The following is a 21408-nucleotide window of genomic DNA, read 5'->3' as shown; positions in this document are numbered from 1 at the left end:
ATAACTAGGCGCTTTGGGATAACTTCGCACTTCCAAATCCCTTCCCGTGTTAAGTGCACACAAAGTTTGGCACTTGAGAGAAATGTTGCTGTTAACTGTGGGAAACTTGCCACCGTATGAATGAAGCAGTTGGGGAGGGGGAAAGTATAGCTGGTTTCCTGCAGGCATAACCCAGTTCCCATTAGTTTTATGCTCCAAATTCTCCAGAGAGAGTTTGGCACTATGAACTGGTGTGTTTTCTTCCATCACCATTGTATCCCCTCAGTGTTACCCAGAGGAGCTTTTTCAAGATGTTCAGAGCTTTGGGGGTTGCAGATTGTGTAGAACCCTTTCAGCTATTCAGTTGGAAGCAAAATTGATCAAATTTGTCATAACTTAGACTGTGCAGTTTCAGCAGTTCAGCCTGTAGAGGTATACAAGGCTCTGCAGGGTCATATTGCTTTGAATGAACTTCAGGTTTTAAGGCTCAATGATGCAGATGAGATACTTGGGTGACTTCAGCCAATGCTATATTTGCTTGTCCTTCATGATAGATTTCATTTCATAGGAAGAGGGTGCTCATGAGATTAGATCCATGAGTATAAATTGTTCATACCCCTATAGTCGTGGGGATGACTATTAGACTTAGCAGAACGAAACGATTATCTACCCAACTAGCATCTCCTTGGGTGGGTGATTGAACCAGGCATTTTTGGATGAAAGAGATTTTCTAAGTTCTTTTCAGTTGCAGTTTAGAGTTGGCTTTGGAACTGAAATTGCCTTAGTTATCTTGTTGGATTATGAGACTCCACAAGTTTCTGTTTTATGCGCCATATTGTTCAAAACCTATATGAAACTGCTGAATAAGATCATTTGGAAATTTAGAGTAAAATGTCTTCACTCTGCTGATACCATGGGACACCAATCAGTTTCGGGTGGGGTAGTAAAATTGCTGCCTACAGTAACTGCATCAGGGATAACAACTCAGTCCAGAGACAGAAAGGCTGTTGAGTTTTCTGCTCAGCAGTGTTTGGTTGTATTTCCGGAGAAGATCAAGTTCATAACCTGAAATTGCTTCTGGAATTATCTCTGTTATTAGAAGAAATGAAGTATGGCTTCTGAGACCTGAAGGACCTGGGTTGTCCGTGCCATGGGAGAGATTGCATGGGACAGCAGAAATATATATCTGTGTGAGGGAGAAGAATCTTTCACACTGCTTAAATTGGAATGGAATACTTCCCAGTTCCTTATGAAGTAATCCAATGTATCTCACGTGATCTTTCCTTCCAATATCATCATAATATAAAATGAGAGAAGAGAAATGAGAGAAGAGAAAGTAGGCCTTATCTTTACAGGATATCAGCAGTGTTCTTTGTCTGCTGTCCAGAAGATAACGACTAACCCCAAAGCCATTTCTTTGTCAAAGGAAGTTTCATTATCCATTTCTGATCTCCTTTTGTGATTTCTGTGATATTTTTATTTGTGGCAGAAGAAAAAAATTTCCTGTCTTAAAATGCATGAAGGTGGGGGCTGGGGGCAAAGGTCCTCAAGCATTAAACCTCCCTTTAATTTATTGCTTAAAGCTAAGAAGTCGGTAATACCTCTCCCAGGTAAAATGCAGAACATTCCTAACGAGATCAATTATTTTGGCTCATAATACTTTGACTTGTAAGAATATTACTGTGGTTGAAATGTATTTGAATGCGTTTGAATGCTTGAATGTATTTGAATACATCAATAAACAGACATATTGATATCGATCCAGTCTGCCAATCACTGAGAATGAAAGAACTGCATTTCCTGAAGATAGCATTTTAAAATGAACAAACAGGCACCCCACTACACAGCAACAAAAATCATAACCCATCAACTCACAAAAAATTGGACCACATCTCATTAACAACAACCCAGCCAGTCAAACAGCCCAAAACCAGACCATCCAAAACAGACAACACTAATTTATATCACACAGACGGTACTTAAAACCAAAGACCATGTCTCGGTAACAACAGCAATCCAATCAAACAGTATGAAACCAGACCATGAATTAGAAGTAGCTGAACAAACAACACCCACACTAATTTGCATCTCATAAAAAGATATTTAAAGGCTAGTGTTTGGACAGACGAGCACAATTCAAAGCGCACTGACAATGTCTCCTCGAATAGTGATGAAACATTTGCAACCAAATTGCCAAGCTTGGAAGTCAGACCAACGACTATTACTGTCTGTGATTAGAATGCAGTATTGCAGGTAATTCTGCTGACTGTTGTCTGCTAGCAGTTCGGCTCTTCGATTCCCACTGGCTCAAGGTTGACTCAGAAGCCTTCCATCCTTCTAAGATTGGTAAAATTAGAGCCCAGATTGTTGGAGCCAGTCTGCTTAGGCTGTAAAGCATTGTGAAGTGGTATATAAGTGCTATTGCTATTCTTGTACATCCATCCCAGACTAATCTTCCCAAACCATTATAGAACTAACAACCTGATGTTAAGTGCAAGAAGTCAGGGCAGGAACCAGGATGTAATTTAAAAGTACTACATGTTTATTTCATGAGACCTGTACACAAGAATCTGAACCACTAACGGTCAAGGCAAATAAGAATCAATGGACTTCATGGGGGGGGGGGCTGAACTTAGGTCTCTTATGGGGATGTAAAGGTAAAGGTAAAGGTTCCCTCGCACATACGTGCTAGTCGTTGCCGACTCTAGGGGGCGGTGCTCATCTCCGTTTCAAAGCCGAAGAGCCAGCGCTGTCCGAAGACATCTCCGTGGTCATGTGGCTGGCATGACTCAACACCAAAGGCGCACGGAACGCTGTTACCTTCCCACCAAAGGTGGTCCCTATTTTTTCTATTTGCATTTTTACGTGCTTTCGAAACTGCTAGGTTGGCAGAAGCTGGGACAAGTAACGGGAGCTCACCCCGTTACACAGCAGCACTAGGGATTTGAACCACTGAGCTGCTGACCTTTCGATCGACAAGCTCAACATCCTAGTACAGGCTCCAAACTGATGATGCTTATGACTCTGCCCTTGGGCTCACCTTGGTCATCTCTCCTATGTCTTCAGCCCTTTCATCACCTCCTAAACCTTTTGCCCAAGGCGGTCAGCATAGTTTACCTGCATGATTCTTATGTTCCAGTTCAGCTTCATAAACTCCAACATGAAATGAAAAAGTAACTCATAAATGTTTTAGTTAGAATTCAGCTAATTTCTTTATAACATCATCCTTTTTCTTCCTTTGTGGAGATAGGTGTTTTACATGGAAAATGTCTCTGAAACTTTATGGCTACCTGTGGTGTCCATACTCTCTGAAACTATAATTTCCACAAGGAGCCAGTCTGTTCTGGCGTAGTAAAGATTTATGACTTCAGGTAGGAAATAACTGGCATGGAGTGCTGTTAATATGTGTTGTCACTTCATTCAAAATATCCATGATTGGCTAACTCAATTTCATGATGTTTGTTATGATGAATATTTCAGGTTATGCCTTCTCTGGATGTACCATACATATTTCTAGCATCACAGGAACAGGTACTTTAGTTTGAGCTTTAGCTGAATGTTAAAAACCAAACATATTATTTAAGCTGTGCTGAATGTTTTACAATTCATTTTCCTTTCTGCCTCCTCCCTTACTTAAGGGTCATTTTGAAACAAATAGATTATTGGAAAAAAGTTGTAAATTGCAAATAAAACTCCTCCCGCCATGCAGATTTCCCATGCTGCATGAAGTCATGCTGTAAGATTATAGAGAAGCTGACCCATGGCTATTTCAGTCTCACTCTGTCAATATCCTATCGTTTCAGGTCTTAGTTTAGTTTAGGGGTCTCCAATCTTGGCAACTTTAAACCTGGTGGACTTCAACTCCCAGAATTCCCCAGCCAGCTTTGCTGGCTGGGGAATTCTGGGAGTTGAAGTCCACCAGGCTTAAAGTTGCCAAGGTTGGAGACCCCTGGTTTAGTTCATTGTTGTTATGAAGAGGAAATTTTAAATACGATAATCTCTTTTATTTATTTATTTATTTATTTATTTATTTATTTATTTATTTATTTATTTATTTAATTAATTAATTAATTAATTATATTTTGCCTTTATTATTTTTATAAATAACTAAAGAGAGCAAACATACCTAATACTCCTTCTTCTTCCTATTTCCTCACAACACACCTTTGAGATGGATTGAAAAAGAATGACTGGCTCAAAGTCACCCAATTGACTTCCTGCCTAAGGCGGGAATAGAAATCATGGTCTCCCAGTTTCCAGCCTGGCACCTTAATCACTAGACCAAACTGCCTACTGCCTCCTTCCCTCTCTTTTTTATTAAAAGTTTTAAGTTCAATAGTAAAAATTAGTACAAATCAAAAAGTAAAAAGAAAAATATAAGGAAAAATAAAAGGTGCAAGAAAGCAAAAAAAAAAAAAAGAAAAAGAAAAGAAAAGAAGGAAAAACAAAAATAAAAGAAGAAGAAAAAAGAAGAAAACACACACACACACACACATACACATTGCTAAAGAAAAGTTCACTGAGAATGGGCTCCAGCCTGAGTCCTAAAGCTCAGAAAACAAAACCTCTGGTTCTGGGAACCGACCCAGATTTCATCCTGCAACATATATAGTTGCTTTCATTCATGAGAGAAACTAAAAAAAACTAAAAAAGCGATTTCCCATCCTCATCACAACAATTTAACTGTATAAACAATTTCATTATTTCTTCACCTCCCCTTAGTTAACCAATATAGAACTCTTCATCCCATAACTCAACTTTTAACTATGGCAGATCCCGTAAAGAAAATTATTTCCAATTCATGTGTCAGGAAATTTCCAGGACCCCCAAACAGTGACATTCAGCAACAGATACGAAACTCATCATTCTGTATCTCAACCCTTAACTGTAAGTAAATCCAATACATAACATCTTTTCCAGTCCAGATGTCAGCATGGAGCCCCCTGCCTCCAAATTCTAAACTATAAGCGAGTCCAATAAAGATTTGCCACCACACCATGCTTCCTGAAGACTTTTCGTTTAATTATACGAAGCCTTAAATAGTCCACTTGATTTAAATTAAATACTGGTGGGATTGAAAAGTTCATTTGCATAAGAAGAATTTGCCAATGTAAGTCTAAATGGTTTTAGAAAGCCCCATTGCATCTCATATTCAACAAAGAAGTAATCAAATTGCTTGCTGTAAAGCAGGAATGGGATGCCAGATGTTGGTGAATTAGAACTTCTAGCATTTCTTGTTATTGGCTCTGCTGGCTGGAGGTTCTGATGTTTTATTGGAATTAATTGCTAGCAGTAGTCTTGATGAAATGTGACATGCATGGCAAAAGGAAAAATATAGTTGCATGGGTTTATAACACAATCATTTTGTTTTTCTTCTTGTATTTGTTCAGGGTCCTTTGTTTTTCTCCCAACAGAAAAGAAAACGTAGACTAAGACTTGGAATAACTTTATTGTCACTTCGAATGTACACTAATCGGCATACATTAAAATGAAATTTCATTGCATATAGCTCTCAAGAGGTCTCCACCTCTAATATGCACTACATAAACATGACAAAATAAATAAATAAATACAAAATTATGCATGCACCCGCATATATTATAGGCCACGGAGAAACAACACAGTCTAGTTCGGATGTATACATGTAGATGGGGACAGAAACGAATCTTGCGAGCTTACCAGACAGATGGCATAGGGAACTAAGCTGTTACAGAATCTAGTAGTCCTGCTAGAAATACTTTGAAACCTCCTCGCAGAGGGGAACAACAGAAATAGACTGTAAAGTGGGTGTGTGGGGTCTCTAACGATGCTTTGAGCTCTAAGCACAAAGCGCTTATAAGCAGTATCCTGAATGACAGGAAGTGAGCTTCCTATAATCTTCTCGGCTGTTCTTACCACAATTGACTACTTGAATTTTTAAGATGGTTTGCTTCTTTACTGTGGCAGCTGACCACAAAATGACACATCTGAACCAGCAAGGAATACTTCTGCCCAGATTACCTAATCAAAGACTGACTGTTCTGGAAAAGAACTTTACACTATCATAGTGTCACATTCCTTTTGCAATGCTTCATGTTGTGGATTTATGTGCCTAACTATAACAGGTGACTTCTGTTTGTACCACTTTCCTTTTAACATTGATTTTATATATATATATATATAAATTGCTGGAGGCTGGTATGTTGCAAATCTAGTGCCAAATTTCCAGCATCATGTTTATTACCAAGATGCTAGCTACTCCTAATGAGTTCCTTAAGTTTTTTCCCCCCCAAAAATAAAAATGGTGGTAGGTATGTTCATCTCTACATTTCTCCCAGGATATTCCTCCTGCTCACATGTGAGTCTTCATGGTAAGAATGGCATTTTGTGAATGCAGAAGCTCTCCCATGTACGAGTATAGATACAACCCATCTTCAAAATTCTTAACACATTCATCATCTCAAAATAATTGGAAATGCCCAGTTATAGTCTAGGAGTCTATATTTGATGTCTCTGGTGTTATACAGCCAAAAGAAAGGTAGGAGAACCGAAGGAGAGTCTTCAATAGCATAGAGGCCTAGAGCCTGGTTATCTGAAGCTCTGCCTGTCTCAATTGTTTCTGCCTGCCAAGCAGAGTAGGTGCATTCCAGATCCCTCCAGTTAAATACTGCCATCTTGTGGGACTGAGGCAGCATGCCTTCTTTCAGAGGCCCCACTCTCTGAAATAGCTTTCCTCCCAGAGATGTGGGTACCCGCTCCCCATTCTTCTGGATATTCCTGAAAGCCCCTAAGACCTGGTTGTGTTCCCAGATCTGAGGTTATTGTTATATATTTATTGATAGGATCCCTGTTTATTGTTCTGGTTATTTTAGCCCAGGCTGTCTATTTGTGTGAGTTGTAAATGTCTTCATTATTTTCATGTGTTTTTGGATTTTATAAATTATCCAGAGTCTTCTGGATTTTGTATCCATAACAAATCTAATAAATAAATAAGCTAACATTAATTTTAAAAAAACCCCACCACTACTGTATCATTGATCTCTAAAAATAATTTGAGGACCATTCAGTGACTTTATATGCCAAATGATAATATGGAATTGTTTAAATAAGAAAATAGAAAGATATTCAAATGTAAAATCTCCATTCTGCAGATGGAAGCAGTGTGCAATTCCTACCATCAGAGGATTCTCATTCTGCTGCGTGTTTTGGTCCAGCAATTCAACTTGATAAGTGTCACAGAGATGCATTGAAGCGTTTCAGACTATTTATCTTCCTTACTCTTTTTTGTGATAAGGATTGCATTGACTAGAAATAATTCCTTGTGGACCCAGCCTCTGTTTTCTTGCCAGCAACCTGGTACAATGCAGTATGTTGGGACTGATACACTTTCTCATGCTTTCTTCCTTTCCTTCCTCTTCATTCCTTCTTGCTTGCCTGGTCACATTTGCCTGCTGCTCACTTTCTGGGTTTTTTTTTTCTTTCTTTCTGTCTTTTTACTTTAGGCAAAGGAACTGCAATGGAAAGACGAAGAGCTGAAGCGGAGAGACGCCTTCTATAAGGAACAATTGGCCAAGATTGAGAAGAAGGTGAGGCAACATGATATTTCATCTGCAGTGGCTTTATGTTAGTGGGATCAGAGTAGATCATGAGAAAAGAGAAATGAGAACCATTGTGCTGAAACTTGGCATTCTTAGCCCCTCAAGCATACCTTTTGTGATTCTCCTCCTTCTCACACACTATTAATCTGCTTCAAAAGCAGAACCTTTAAAACAGTGCGCATTTAAAAGGGAACTGGTTCTTAACTGGATTATGTTTTTTTTTTAAAAAACCAACAACAACAGTTTTAAAAAACTTTCATAGTGTTCCCCCTTCATCCCAATTTATGAAGCTTGGTTTAAAGCAAAGTTATAGTTTTTAAAATATCCTTTGTTAAAATCTATGGCTCAGACAGACAAACAGAAACCTTGTGAAAGTAATTTCATCTTATTCTATACATATGCTGTACATTAAAATCAATAGATCAAAATGTGTTGCATCCAAGTGCTGTCTGTCTTGCACAATTTTAAAAGGTGCCATCCAGAATTTTCAGTGTAAAAATGACCTTTAGAAATCTAGTTTAGATATTTCTTTCTGTTGTATTTTTTTAATATGATGAGTTTTTAAAATAGGGACAAACAAGAATTCACCAGATCATAATGGAATCTTCTCAGAGTTCTTAAAGAATTCATATGTGAAGTTGCTAACTTTCTAGTAAAGATATGTAACTCTCAAAATTCAAAATAGGTTTGATGCCAGAGGACTAGGAAGTAGCCAATGTAACATCATTTTTTTTAAAAAGAAAGAGATCTGGGAGAATATAGGTCATTTGGTTTAATATCTGTTCCAGATAACATGTAGAAACAGCAATCAGAATAAAAACACATAGGCATACTGACTGTACAAGTCTTGCTATAGGAAAGTAAGCATGGATTCCATAAAGATAATTGTATTTCACTAATATTTTAGAGGTTTTTGCAAGTATCAGGAGGCACATTGATAGAAGTAATTTTGTTGCATATTTTTCAAAAAGGTTTTTCCATCAAAGGTTCCTGAGTAAATTTAGTAGCAATGGGATAAGAAGAAGTGTCACCTAATAAATTGTTAAATAAACTTGTTCAAAGGCAGAAAGAAAAAATAGGGGTGAAAGAGAAATTTTCTCAATGAATGGAAGTAAGAAGTGGTTTCTTGAGAATCTGTTTTGGGACTGATGCTTTTTCTTAAATGAACTTGACTTTTGCCCAGATAGGGAGCTGGCTACGTTTGTAGATGTATAATGTTATATTCAGAGTGGGGGAAAAAATAATGATGAAAGAAATGGCAAATAAATTTAAGCAATTATAAAAAGTTGCACATTGGGATTAAAAAACCCCTAACTTCACATTAATGGCATCTAATCTGTCTGTAACTAACCAGAAAAAAGAACTTGAATCATACTTCATATTATAATGAAAATGTCAACTCAATATATGGCAGCTGTAAAATGGGAAATTTCATGCTAGGCTAGAAAGCTAAAAATGCTATCATAACAATGTCTGTGGTACCATTGGTATTGGAAATATTCTGTATAGTTCGGGTTGACACAGTTGACAAAGGATGCAGTGGAACTGGGAAAGATTCAGAAGTAGGAATCGAAATAATAAAGTGATCAAATTCTTTCCCTTTGAGAAAGAGCTACAACGAGACTTAGAGAAAAAGGCAGCTGTACGGTGATCTGATTAAGATGTACAAAACCATGTATGACATGGAGAAAGTTGTAAGAGAGATTATTTTATCTACTCAGAATGCTAGAACCAGAGCATGATGGAATGTGCAGCTGGAAAAGAAGCGGGTGAAGGGAATGATAGCAGTAGCATTGTGGTTTTCCAGGGAGGAAGCAGCATGTTCCAGAGAAAGGCTCTAAACAAGAACCTGTACAGTCCTCAATTGGGGTGAGGGAGGAAAAGGTTCAAGGTGGTCACACCAGAGTATATCTATTAGCTAGGTATAAGGAAATAAAAAACCTGATTTCATTGTGTTGTCTTCCGGCCTTGGCTTGACACAAAGTTGTCTAATGGGACTGATTCACAAGAGATTTAAAACAGACAATAGAAGCATTTCTTTACACAATACGTAATTAACTTCTGGAATTCATTACTGCTAGAGTTGATGGCCACTACTTGGAAAGTTTTAAAAGACGATTAATTAAATGAAGGATATATCTTTCATGGTCTATTGGTTGTGAAGACACCATGTTACTTCTCTGTTGGGAGTAGCATATGTTCAAATACAGGTTGCAGGAGAACAGTGACAGGAGAGGATATGTCTTTTGGTCTTCCTTGGCTTGGAGACACTTCAGAATGTTTGGGTTGGCCATTATGAAAAACAAAATCATGATCCATTAGAGTTTTTCTTATGTTCCTTAGAAAATAATTCCTTCAATTTCATGCCTAAATGACCCAATGTTTTTAGGAGTATTTATATTTTGCCTTTATCTATATATCACTAAAACTCTCCTGTCGGTCTGTTTCTAACCTTCAATTGGGTGAAATGGTATATCAGAGAGCAACAATGTTTGAATCAAGGTACTTCAGACGAGCTAAGTTTAAATAACGGAAAAAAGCTTGGACCTATTACTCCCCGGCAATTGAAATTTCAAGTATCGTTCCTCTTCCGGGTTATACCGATAAGAATAGAAGAAAGGTTCTTTGATTCATTAAACAGATTGACCTCAAAATTTATATGGCAAGGATGAAAACCTAGGATTAGATTAAAAATGTTATAGGATGCTAAGGATACGTACGGGTCTGGATGGGGAGAAACAGGCTCAAGCTCAATCCCTCCAAGACGGAGTGGCTGTGGATGCCGGCATCTCGATTCAGTCAGCTGCAGCTGCAGCTGACTGTTGGAGGCGAGTTATTGGCCCCAAAGGATAGGGTGCGCAACTTAGGTGTCCTCCTGGATGAGCGGCTGTCGTTTGAAGATCATTTGACGGCCGTCTCCAGGGGGGCCTTCCACCAAGTCCACCTGGTTGGCAGTTGCGCCCCTTCCTTGATCGGGATGCCTTGTGCACAGTCACTCACACACTCATTACCTCTCGCTTGGATTATTGTAATGCTCTCTACATGGGGCTCCCCTTGAAGTGCACTCGAAGGCTTCAGTTAGTCCAGAATGCAGCTGCGCGGGTGATAGAGGGAGTGTCGCGTACCTCCCATGTAACACCCCTCCTGCGCAGACTGCACTGGCTACCTGTGGCTTTTCGGGTGCACTTTAAGGTTTTGGTTATGACCTTTAAAGCGCTCCATGGCTTAGGGCCTGGGTACTTACGGGACCGTCTGCTGTTACCATATGCCTCCCACCGACCCGTACGCTCTCACAGAGAGGGACTTCTCAGGGTGCCGTCCGCCAAGCAATGTCGGCTGGTGGCCCCCAGGGGAAGGTCCTTTTCTGTGGGGGCTCCCACACTCTGGAACGAACTTTCCCCGGGTTTACGCCAAATACCTGACCTTCGGACCTTTCGCCGCGAACTGAAGACACATCTTTTTATTCGCGCGGGGCTGGCTTAAATTTTAGGGATTTTATAGTTTTTATTATTAATTTTAAACAGGGTTTTAGTTTCTATATATTTTAAATTTTTAGGCAATTTATAATAAGTTTTTTAATCTTGCATTTTATATAATATTGTCTTGTCTGTTTTTTATTTGCCTGTACACTGCCCTGAGTCCTTCGGGAGAAGGGCGGTATAAAAATCAAATAAATGAAATGAAATGAAATGATAGAGGAGGAGTAGCCCTACCAGACTGGGAAATTTATTATCAAGCAGCATGCCTGACATGGTTAAAAGAATGGATGGAGCTGGGAAACAAAAGTATCCTAACAGTAGAAAGCCATGAACTTCAGGTAGGATGGCATGCATTCCTGTGGGGTGAAAAATACAAAACACATGGGTATTTTAAAATACACATAATTAGGAATTCATTACTATTAATTTGGAACAAAATCAAAAAACAACACTAATGAATATACCATTTTGGGCCTCCCCCAATGAGATACTAACACATCCAAATTTAATAGATGGGACTAAAATAATTAGATATAAGGATATGCTAAATGAATTGGGAAAATTAAAAACGAAACAAGAGATGGAACAGAATTTGAATAGACAAGTCGAATGGTGGACATATCTCCAAATTAGATCAAAATATTTAGAAGACTCTAAGACTAAGCAGATACAATTGGAACAAAACGAATTGGATAAAATAATATATGGGAAGGACCAAAAACTAATTAGTAAAACATACAATTTCTTGTTACGGAATAAAATGGAAGAGGAAATAGTGAAAGATACCATGATTAAATGGGCGAGAAATTTTAACCATACAATAGAATTAAAGAAGTGGGAAAAGATGTGGAAAACAAACATGAAATTGACAATATCGACAGCATATAAGGAAAACCAGATGAAAATGTTCCATAGATGGCACCTTCCACCAGCTAGAATAGCAAAGATGTTCCCCAACAACTCACCAAAGTGTTGGAAATGTAAGAACAACTACGGAACATATTATCAACTCTGGTGGACCTGCCCAGTGGCAAAACAATTCTGGGCCAAAATCAAAAAGTGGTTACAGGAAATAATACAGGAACCAATAAAAGGAAAGCCAGAACAATTTTTATTAGGGATCTCAACAGAAAATCATACAAAAGATATGCAATACTTAATACTCCATATACTTACAGCAGCACGCATAGCTTACGCTCAAAACTGGAAAAAAGAAAACCCACCAACAGAGGAAGAATTAATCAAAAAAATACTAGAATGTGCTGAGATGGACAAACTTACAAAAGAAATTCAGGAGAAAAAAGAAACAGATTACTATAAGATTTGGTGCAAATGGTACAAATGGTTAGAAAATAGGCAAGATAAGAAAACTGAACAACAAAGTAAAATGTAGATGAAATAAAGAACAATAGATGAGTAAGAGTAAAATAAGATAGAATTAAAATATGTATAAATAATAGGAATGGACTGCCTTGAAATAGCTGATAAATAGTGATATGTATATGCTAATATTGTATGTCTTGTCTTTTGTCTTTAATGTGTATAAAATAAAAATTTCAAGTATCTTCAGACCAGTTGCATTGGCAAAGTTGTAGCCACCGCAGCACCACCTTGCTGCCATGGTCAGCCACAGTCATATCATCATGATTTGTGACACGGCTTGCCAGCTTCCTACAGTACAAACAAAGTCAATGGGTAAGCTGATATAAAGTTGGAGGTCACTCCCATTCTATTTTTTTTGTTTTTTCGGCCATCCGTGGTCATTCTGTTTATCAGTTTAGGTAAAGAAGTATCTCTGAAATGATCACCCAACAGGTCATAGGTTGTATGAAAAAATGTTATAGAATAATTTCTAGAACTTGAAAGCAAGAGATTTGTTGACAGAGTTCGTGCGTCAGACTCCTATTAATGTTTATGTTAATCAGTTAATTAATGCATTTATATTTTCTGTGCTGCTTTTGGGGCAGAAGAAATAAGTAAACCACTGATTTTTTTTTTAAATTAAATCTCAAGTATATGAGAGCACTGCTGTGTTATGTGTCATGGGACGTCCTTGACACCACTCCCATTTTGCAGTTGTGCATCCAATTTAGAAAGAGTAAACAGCAGCACAGTGTAGGAGAGGGCCACAGGGGCATTGCAGACTTCCATTATCCACGACGCTTGTTCTGAAGATTGGGCACTCATGCTTTAAACTAGCAGTGCGTGACTTGTGGCTCAAAGCAACATACAGCATTCCTTCCAACATCTTTAGAATGTCACCAGAGATCCTGCAAATTGCTGCAAAACTATAATTTCTAACGTGACAGAAGGGAACAATTAATTAAATACTTAGAAAGTAATAATATGAACCATGTTTAGGTGAATTTTAATTGAATGTTGCCCTCAGTCCCCCTTTTTTTGTCATTCCAGCCTAGACTACATTTTGGAGTGTAGGCTCTGGCCCCCCAGAGTTGAACAAGACCTAAATGACAATTATCCCCAGGAGTAATGTAATCTGTATATTAGTTTTGGCTGCCATCATATTAGGGGAGAGATCACAATTCAGTACTAGAGTACATGTTTTGCATTACAAGATGTTCCAGGCTCAGTCTCTGGCAATTGCATTTAGAAGGAGCTCAGTCCATTAGGAAAGAGAAGTATGTAATTTTAAAAAAATAAACCAAGTTATTATCTGATACTCCTAGGCTTGAGGTATTAAGCAGAGATTTTGCAATGAAATTTACAGCCAATCCACCACACAATATAATGATCGCAGTTGCCCTAATGTTCATAAGTGAATTCAGGGTTTTATTTTATTCTATTTTTGTGAATGAAATTTGGCACCATACTATGCTTTTTACATGCTTCTCTCCAGATTTATATTTCATAGGATAGCTATGAGAGGGAATATGTATATAAGCATCAGTTACTTACGGGCTATTGAAGAAATGTGTCAAAATTGTCATATTTTCATCGCAATCCTTTTGATTTACTTTAAAGAAGCTTGATTTCCAGTTCTCACTTCATTTCTTTTACTTATAAGCAGACTGAAAGCTATAAACCTATAAATGCTGTTTTAGGAGGAAATCCCATTGAACATAGCCTATTTCTGAGAAATTTTGCATGGAATTAAGGTTATAAGATTTTAAAACAGGACAAATTAAGAAGCTTGACTATGGTGTTAAAATTAAAAGCTATCAGCCCAATTGCATGTCATTGGTAATTATTTTCTTTATTTCCTTCTTCCAAATTCTGTGCACAATAACAAGTTTGTATTTAGGATGGGGGTATTTTCTCACTATATGGTAGTAGACAGTAGTTTCTTGACCCTTCAAACATCAGCATTTCACTGGCAATAAAATAGAAGAATGTCTCCAACTGCTGTAGAATGAGCTTGAATTAGAGTTGGGGATGAAGGGGGCTGGCAGAGCAGAGAAATGTACTTGAAGCAGTGTAATAAAGCTTAATTGTATTAGTTCTGAAAAAAGATTTTTGATCTTCAAGGATAATTTTATTCCTGTAATAGCTGGAAAGAGAAAATGCAGCACCGAACAATTTTTTATATTAGCTGCAGCTTTTATATTATTTTACTTTCATTTGTTGAATACACACAGACCTTGACAATTTTTTTCTGCTTCCATAGATACTGCTTTAGAATTCTTTAATCCTAAAAAAAAAAAAAAAGTCAGAGATTCACAACGTGAAGTATGTTGAGGAGGTAACATCGGAATAGTTGTTTGGTTAAATTGTTATGGTTGGATTTTCCAGAATTAAAAGCTAGAGTCTTCTGGATTGGGGATGAATTTGGGATTGGTGGGGTAAAAAACACAGAAATGATTCAGTATATAAATAAGAGACCCAAATCATCCTCTCTATGTATTTTTAAAGGCATATTTTTCATTTGGAGTTTAACTCTGAGCCTCTGTGGCATTAGCAGTCTGTTATTAACAGCAGCTGCTTGCAATTACTGCAGGTTCTAATCCCACCAGGCCCAAGGTTGACTCAGCCTTCCATCCTTTATAAGGTGGGTAAAATGAGGACCCAGATTGTTGGGGGCAATAAATTGACTTTGTATATAAATATACAAATGGGATGAAGACTATTGCTAACATAGTGTAAGCCGCCCTGAGTCTTCAGAGAAGGGCAGGATATAAATGCAAAAATAAAAAAAAACAAAACCCCCCCACATGGACTGTCAAAAGACTGTCTACTTCTAAATGTCAAATCTTACTGACTTTATAGGATGTTTTTTCCATATAATGAACAACTAACAAGAGTATTATGATCACACCTTTTTCAGGTATTAAATTTCATAAATTTTTTACAAAACAAGTTGTAGGTTCATTTTAAATGCTGTGTTAATAAAACTGACTACACGATTATTCAGTGAAATTCAGCATATGCCATTATTCTTTTGGTCTGCACATAAAACGTGTCCTGTTTTCCATTGGTGGCTGCTGCTGGAAAAAGAGATCACGGAGGCTCTTGGCCAAAGGAGAACAGTTATATTGGATCACTAGAAAAAGCTATGTAGAGAATAGCGCAGTGAAATTATTGGCAATTTTGAAATGAAGACAAGGGACTAGAGTTATTGATTAAGATAAAAGATCAGGGTTTTCTAAGTAGTTTTTCTAGTACTCAGGGTTGTCTTCAATCTCATTTGATCCATGTTAAGATTCTTTTGCTATCTATTTGGTAGTTTCACCCTTCTGTTCTGTAATGATTTATATTGATTACGTGGAATTTTTCCACTTTGACTCCAGTTTAATTTGTGTCCTGAAATGGCTTTAATTGTCATAATGCAAAGCAGGAAATGGTAGCAGTCTGTGACCTTCCAGAGGTTTCTGTACGATCTTTAGAATCCTCTCCAGGACAATTTAAACTCTTCCTAGGTTCCTGGTCTGTTTTGTTTGAAATTCACTTATACATTACCTGTCAAATTTTTGTAGCAAATTGCAACTACTGGGGTTGGAGAAACATTAAATAAGTTCCCCTCAAAGTTGTTTCTCACTCAAATTGGCCTATTTGTCAGTTATTTCTGCATGTTCCATCAGTTTAAAAAAGGTTTGTATCTGCCTTAGTGGATTACTTGCATCAGGAAATGGCAGCAGGTGTATATTTGTATTCTTCTGAATTTTGAATTTTGAGAACTTTCATTTGTACTGAGTAACATTATTTTATGATACGGTAAACTATGTTTACAAAATAAGAAATTAGAATTTTACATATGGATGAGTGTAATGTAGTTCATTGTTCAACGTTTTATTATTCTGAACATTGATTGAATAAATCTTTGTCTAAAGTAAGAAAATAAAATAGAAAATGTCCATGTCCAAGATCCTGATCTTGATTATCAGAGGCTAGCCTTAGAGCCATTTTCTTTGTGACTGATTACTACGTTTCTTTCACTAAATAGGGAGCTGGATTAGATGGCCTCAAAAAGTTGAGAATTATCTGTAATTCAGTTTTGTCTTATCCAATATGAGCTTCAGTTTGTTATTCCTCATTCAGTCCATAAAAGAGGCCATCTACATCAAGATTGAAATCCCTCTCTCAATAGTGGGGGAGGGATACAACACCATCTATCTCTTGTTTAAAACACAGTCCTTTTAGCAGTTCCAAGAAGACTCCACAACCATTACACTCTTCAGGTGACCCTGAGGGAACAAATAAACCTCCAAATGGCCTCAATGACTCTCAGAAAGAGTGCTAATGACCAGATGACTGGTCAATCCTTCCATTCTTCACCATTCAGTCAGACATGAAGAAGCTTCTTGGATGAGAAGCAAAATGAGAAGAAAAACAAAGCAAATCCATTGCCTTTTGAAAAAGCATCTTTGGGAGATCCGGTCCATCACTTTGTAGGAAGTTAGCACCCATCCGTCTCCTAGAAGAATGAAATATTTTAGGAAATATTAAAAAGGCAGAATATATTTCCCTGGATGAGAAATGGAGAAACATGTGTTAAAGATAAAGCAGCTCCCACCTTCCTACCTCCCCTCCCCCACCTTTGTTAATGGACCATCATCTGCAATACAATAGGATCCATCTAGCAACAGAAACTCCCCACATGGCACCTGGGGAGATTACATCAGCCAACAAGGCTAGCTATGATCTCTGACAGCAACCAGTCAGGGTACTGTTCCTGTGCCCTAGGAAGTTCAAAGCCAGAGAGGGTATAAAACCCAGGGACTCTCAGCATCTCGGCCTCTTTTTCTGCTCAGGAACTCAAACCATGTGATCGTGTCCACCATTAAACCATCTTTCCAAGCAGTCTCTATGTTTCCAGTGTCTTTTTCCCCACTTAGAACTGAACCCAGAAGGACATTTCTTCCAACAACTTTGGAAGAACAACTTTAGCCAGGCAACAGTTAAGAACAAGCTCTTTCATAGGCTCATCAAGCTCAGATGAAGACAATATTCTATGGCCACTTTGAATCTCTGAATGATATTACTCAGCAATCTCATGTAATTATTAAACAGTACAAGGAATAAAATACAGCCAGGTAGAATTCCATACTATAAATCTCTTGAGGTTGAATCAGAATCCCTATCCCATTCTAGAAATAACTGTCTACAGATGAGCAGAACTACTGCAAAATCGCTCTATCCACACCTGACTCAGAAAATCTATTCAGAAAGATTTACAGCATTGACAGCCAATATACCCCCATCTCTTTCCTGACAAAAAAAATGGTCCCTTAGAGAGACCAAGGTTCTCAAATGGAAGGGGAGCAGAGTTTAAACATCAAAATCAGCTACATTCATAGAGTCAAAGGGAGCAAAACCTTTTTGATGCTTGTATAAGGGGCAGTGATCTGAAGTCGATTGGGGGCATATAACTTATCAAAGGCTTGGTTTCCTTTCATTCGAAAAGGAATCTTTGTGGATTTCTCTATTCTCCTAGGGAAAAGGATAAACGTGTATTATCTATTTGCTTGGAAATATGTTTATTGATTACTCTTCTTGAAGCTACGCTGAGGAGAGTATAAAAATAAGACAAACAATATTCTGTATCAATATTATAAAAGCAATCAAAAAGCTCCCATTATTGATAAACAATATAAATAGAAGTACAATCAGTCAAAATATAATGTAATTAAAAGAAATCTGTTTACATTATGTAATGTTCCTCCTTTGACTTTGGGGCAATTTCCGCTCCTTTTTAAGGTACAATTAAAGATCAGTTTTGTAAATGTCATAGCCATATTTCGACCTAAAAATACACTTTAATAAAAATCCTGCCACCAGTATTTAAACAGAAGTAACTCAAGAGTTTTCCCTACCCTATCCCATTTTTAGGAGGCATCTGCATTATTTTCATGGTTTTAACTAAGCACTGACACACTTTAAATGAAATAACATGTTTCTTGTGTCTCTACAGTAAAATATTTTTTTAATTGTTCCTTGAACACCCACTTTTGTAATATGTTTAATTAATTCTGTATTCTGCCTTTATTGTTTTTACAAATAACTCAAGGCGGCAAACTCTGTGAGTTTGTTGGGCTGAGAGAGAAGGTCTGGCCCAAAATCATCCAGCTGGCTTTTATGACTAAGGCAGGACTTGAACTCATGGTCTCTCGCTTTCTAGCCCAGTACCTCAACCACTAGACCATACCGGCTTTTGAAGAGTCAAACTGGCTCTTGAACTATCTCAAACTGTTGACATGATATGCCCAATCGTAAAATTGGCAACAGTGAGGAAAAAAACAATCCTGTTAATTGAAGCAAAGTGGAATCTTCTTTACCTACTTATCATTATAATAGAGGGATATGATACAACATAGGACTCTGTAAATATTATAATAGGTCACTGTTGTTGAACTCTGTATTTCCTTCCTCCCTCCCTCCCTCCCTCCTCCCTCCCTCAGAAATGGCTATGTCTATATCATAGGATTTTTTAAACAGTATTTTTGTTATAAATAAGGATCCTCTTCAGCAGCTGACAGTGCCTAGGAACAGTTTTATTAGGCATTTTAACATGCTACCCCACCCTTCCCATTTAATCCCTCTGTTTACTTAGAAACACTGCTGTGTTCTTCTTTTACTGTGGCTTTTAGAGCTCTCTGCTTGATCTTCTCATTAATGTCTACTTCACTAAAAGCTTGCAAAATTTAGTTGTTAATATACATCGGTGCACCTGTTTTCAAAGATGAGTGAATTGATTGGTAATTTGAAAAATTCAAAGAACATTTATATTAGGGTAAATAAAGTGCGCTAGATGTCATTGCAGCCTGCCTGTCATTGCGTACTCAGGCTTGTGTGTGTCCTCAATATTAAGTACTGTGTTGACTGATGTACAGTGCATTACATCAAATTACGAACAGCTTCTATGCAAACAGCAGCTTAAAGTGTTTGCTTCCATTTTGGTTTGTGTGATGATTGCAGAGGCATCTGGAACTGACATGCTGAAGGAAAACTGCCTGAGCCTTATGATATATTTATTATCCAGGAATGGTGCTTGTATATCAGTGTGTTATTTTCTATGAATCAAGTCAGTGTAAGGTTGGTTAACTAAAATATTTACAGTTGCCATGATTCCAAAGCTGAGTAGTAGCTAGCTCAATTCTTTTCTTTTTTAAAAAATATTTTATTATTATTATTTTTTCTTTAAAAACAAGAACAAACAAGATTTCCATTTTGCAATGATTCCGTATCGGTATATATCCACAATTTATACTTTCCTCCCCTACTAGCTCAGTTCTTAAGTGGCATCTTCACTTTTGGTAGTAATGAAGAAGCTCCACTGATCTTCCCTATTAACAAGTTTTTGTCAATAAATGTTGGAATATAGCGTTTATTTTTTCACCCTTTTCTGGCTTATAATATTTATGTATACAAATATATGTTGCTATAAAATGTATATTATCTTATTGCCAGCTCAAATTGCATTTTGGTTTTACTCGTATTCACTCTGTAGCAGCAGTCACAGTAGTAAGTTACTCAGATATGTTCATCCAAACAAATCTATCAATATGGGATATAATTTCCAGCTAAAAGTTTTTTATCCCTCAAGAGGCCAATGAGAGTGAATGCATATTTGACATACATCCTTTGCTGATTCATAATAGCAGTTGTAGAGTTTCATCAATTAATAGTCACCACGTTTCTTAATTTATTTATTTATTTATTTGATTTTTATACCGCCCTTCTCCCGAAGGTCTCAGGGCAGTTTACAGCCAACATAAAAACAATTTTATAAATAGAATTAAAATTAATCACTGTTTGCACAGCATAGCATCTGTGCTACTCTTACAAAATATCTGAATACAGAATATCTGAACATTGATAAATAAATATAATTGTACAGGATTATGTTGAAAAACTGAACGTATCAAGCCCAATTATAAGCATTTGTAACATTATTAGATGTCATAGACTTTGCTCACAAATACTGTATTAAAAAAGTACTCCATCAGATTAAAGCAATCAAAGGATGCCAAATTCAGCGTTTACCACATTTATTGTAGAAACTGCTATAGTAGCTCAGTGAATTAGGGCACTGTCAATCATGCCCCAGAAGCAAGCCAAACCAAAACAATCTTGTTTTTTCATTATCTGGGAAGAAGAGCTAGGCTTAAAAAGAGTTTTAGATTCTTTAAAACTACAAAGGATTTCAGAATTACTGTATTTCAACATGAAAATGATACTTCTCAAGGACCACTTCACTTATTTCACTGCTGGATCCTCAGCTCAAGAAGTAACCTGCCCAGTGGCTAACTATTTCCATATTGCTCCCAAGAGAACTACATTGATTTATGCATCGAGACCTGGAATCAACTCAAGCTTGACTCAAAAGATTCTTTTTAAAAAAACTATAATGGATACAAGAAACTCATCAGATTTCATAGAAATTGTTGCAGGAAAATTCATGTTTTCTTCCCCTAGCATATGAATATTCACCAAAGGGAGAAGGAAACAAGATAAAGCATTACAGTACAAAACTGGTAGGAAGGTACAATTGCATCTCAATCGTCCTCATTCCATTTTTGGTAGACTTGGACTTTATCTAGCTTTCTAGCTGCTTAAACTTACATGAATGTCTCCATTGTTTGTTGAAAACTAAAAGATGGAGAGCCAGAGCAGTGCTGTTGAATGGTGAAGTCTTGGGAAGGATGCTTTATTTGAGAATAGCTTCTCACTCTCTGCCCTCCTGCAGTCAGAACTAACACACTATAGTGCTCAAGTCTGTAGCATTAATTTATTTAAAACATTTATATAGCTGCCCATCTTCCAATCAAGTCTAGGCAGCTCCCAGTCAAAAGTTAAAACAACATCTAAAACAGAGATGGGTTTCAGCAGGTTCTGACTAGTTCTGGAGAACCTGTAGTGGAAATTTTGAATAGTTTGGAGAACCGGTAGTAAAAATTCTGACTGGCCCCGCCCCCATC

The 21408-nt window shown here is 37.3% G+C and overlaps 1 protein-coding gene across 2 annotated transcripts in view; it reads left to right on the top strand.

Annotated features, from left to right (window-relative positions):
• The window catches only part of CHCHD6 (coiled-coil-helix-coiled-coil-helix domain containing 6), a 297977-nt gene that overhangs the window by 112961 nt on the left and 163608 nt on the right, over nt 1–21408 (top strand). The window contains exon 5 of one of the 2 annotated variants that reach the window (XM_058169862.1): nt 7461–7544. The exons of the other annotated variant lie outside the window; for it this stretch is intronic. Within the exon in view, the coding sequence (XP_058025845.1) occupies nt 7461–7544 (84 nt within the window). The remainder of the gene's footprint in view (nt 1–7460; nt 7545–21408) is intronic. 2 annotated transcript variants of the gene reach the window in all.

Source organism: Ahaetulla prasina, chromosome 2, assembly GCF_028640845.1.
Source record: "Ahaetulla prasina isolate Xishuangbanna chromosome 2, ASM2864084v1, whole genome shotgun sequence".
NCBI lineage: Eukaryota > Metazoa > Chordata > Lepidosauria > Squamata > Colubridae > Ahaetulla > Ahaetulla prasina.
This window is presented reverse-complemented; position numbering and strand designations above follow the sequence as displayed.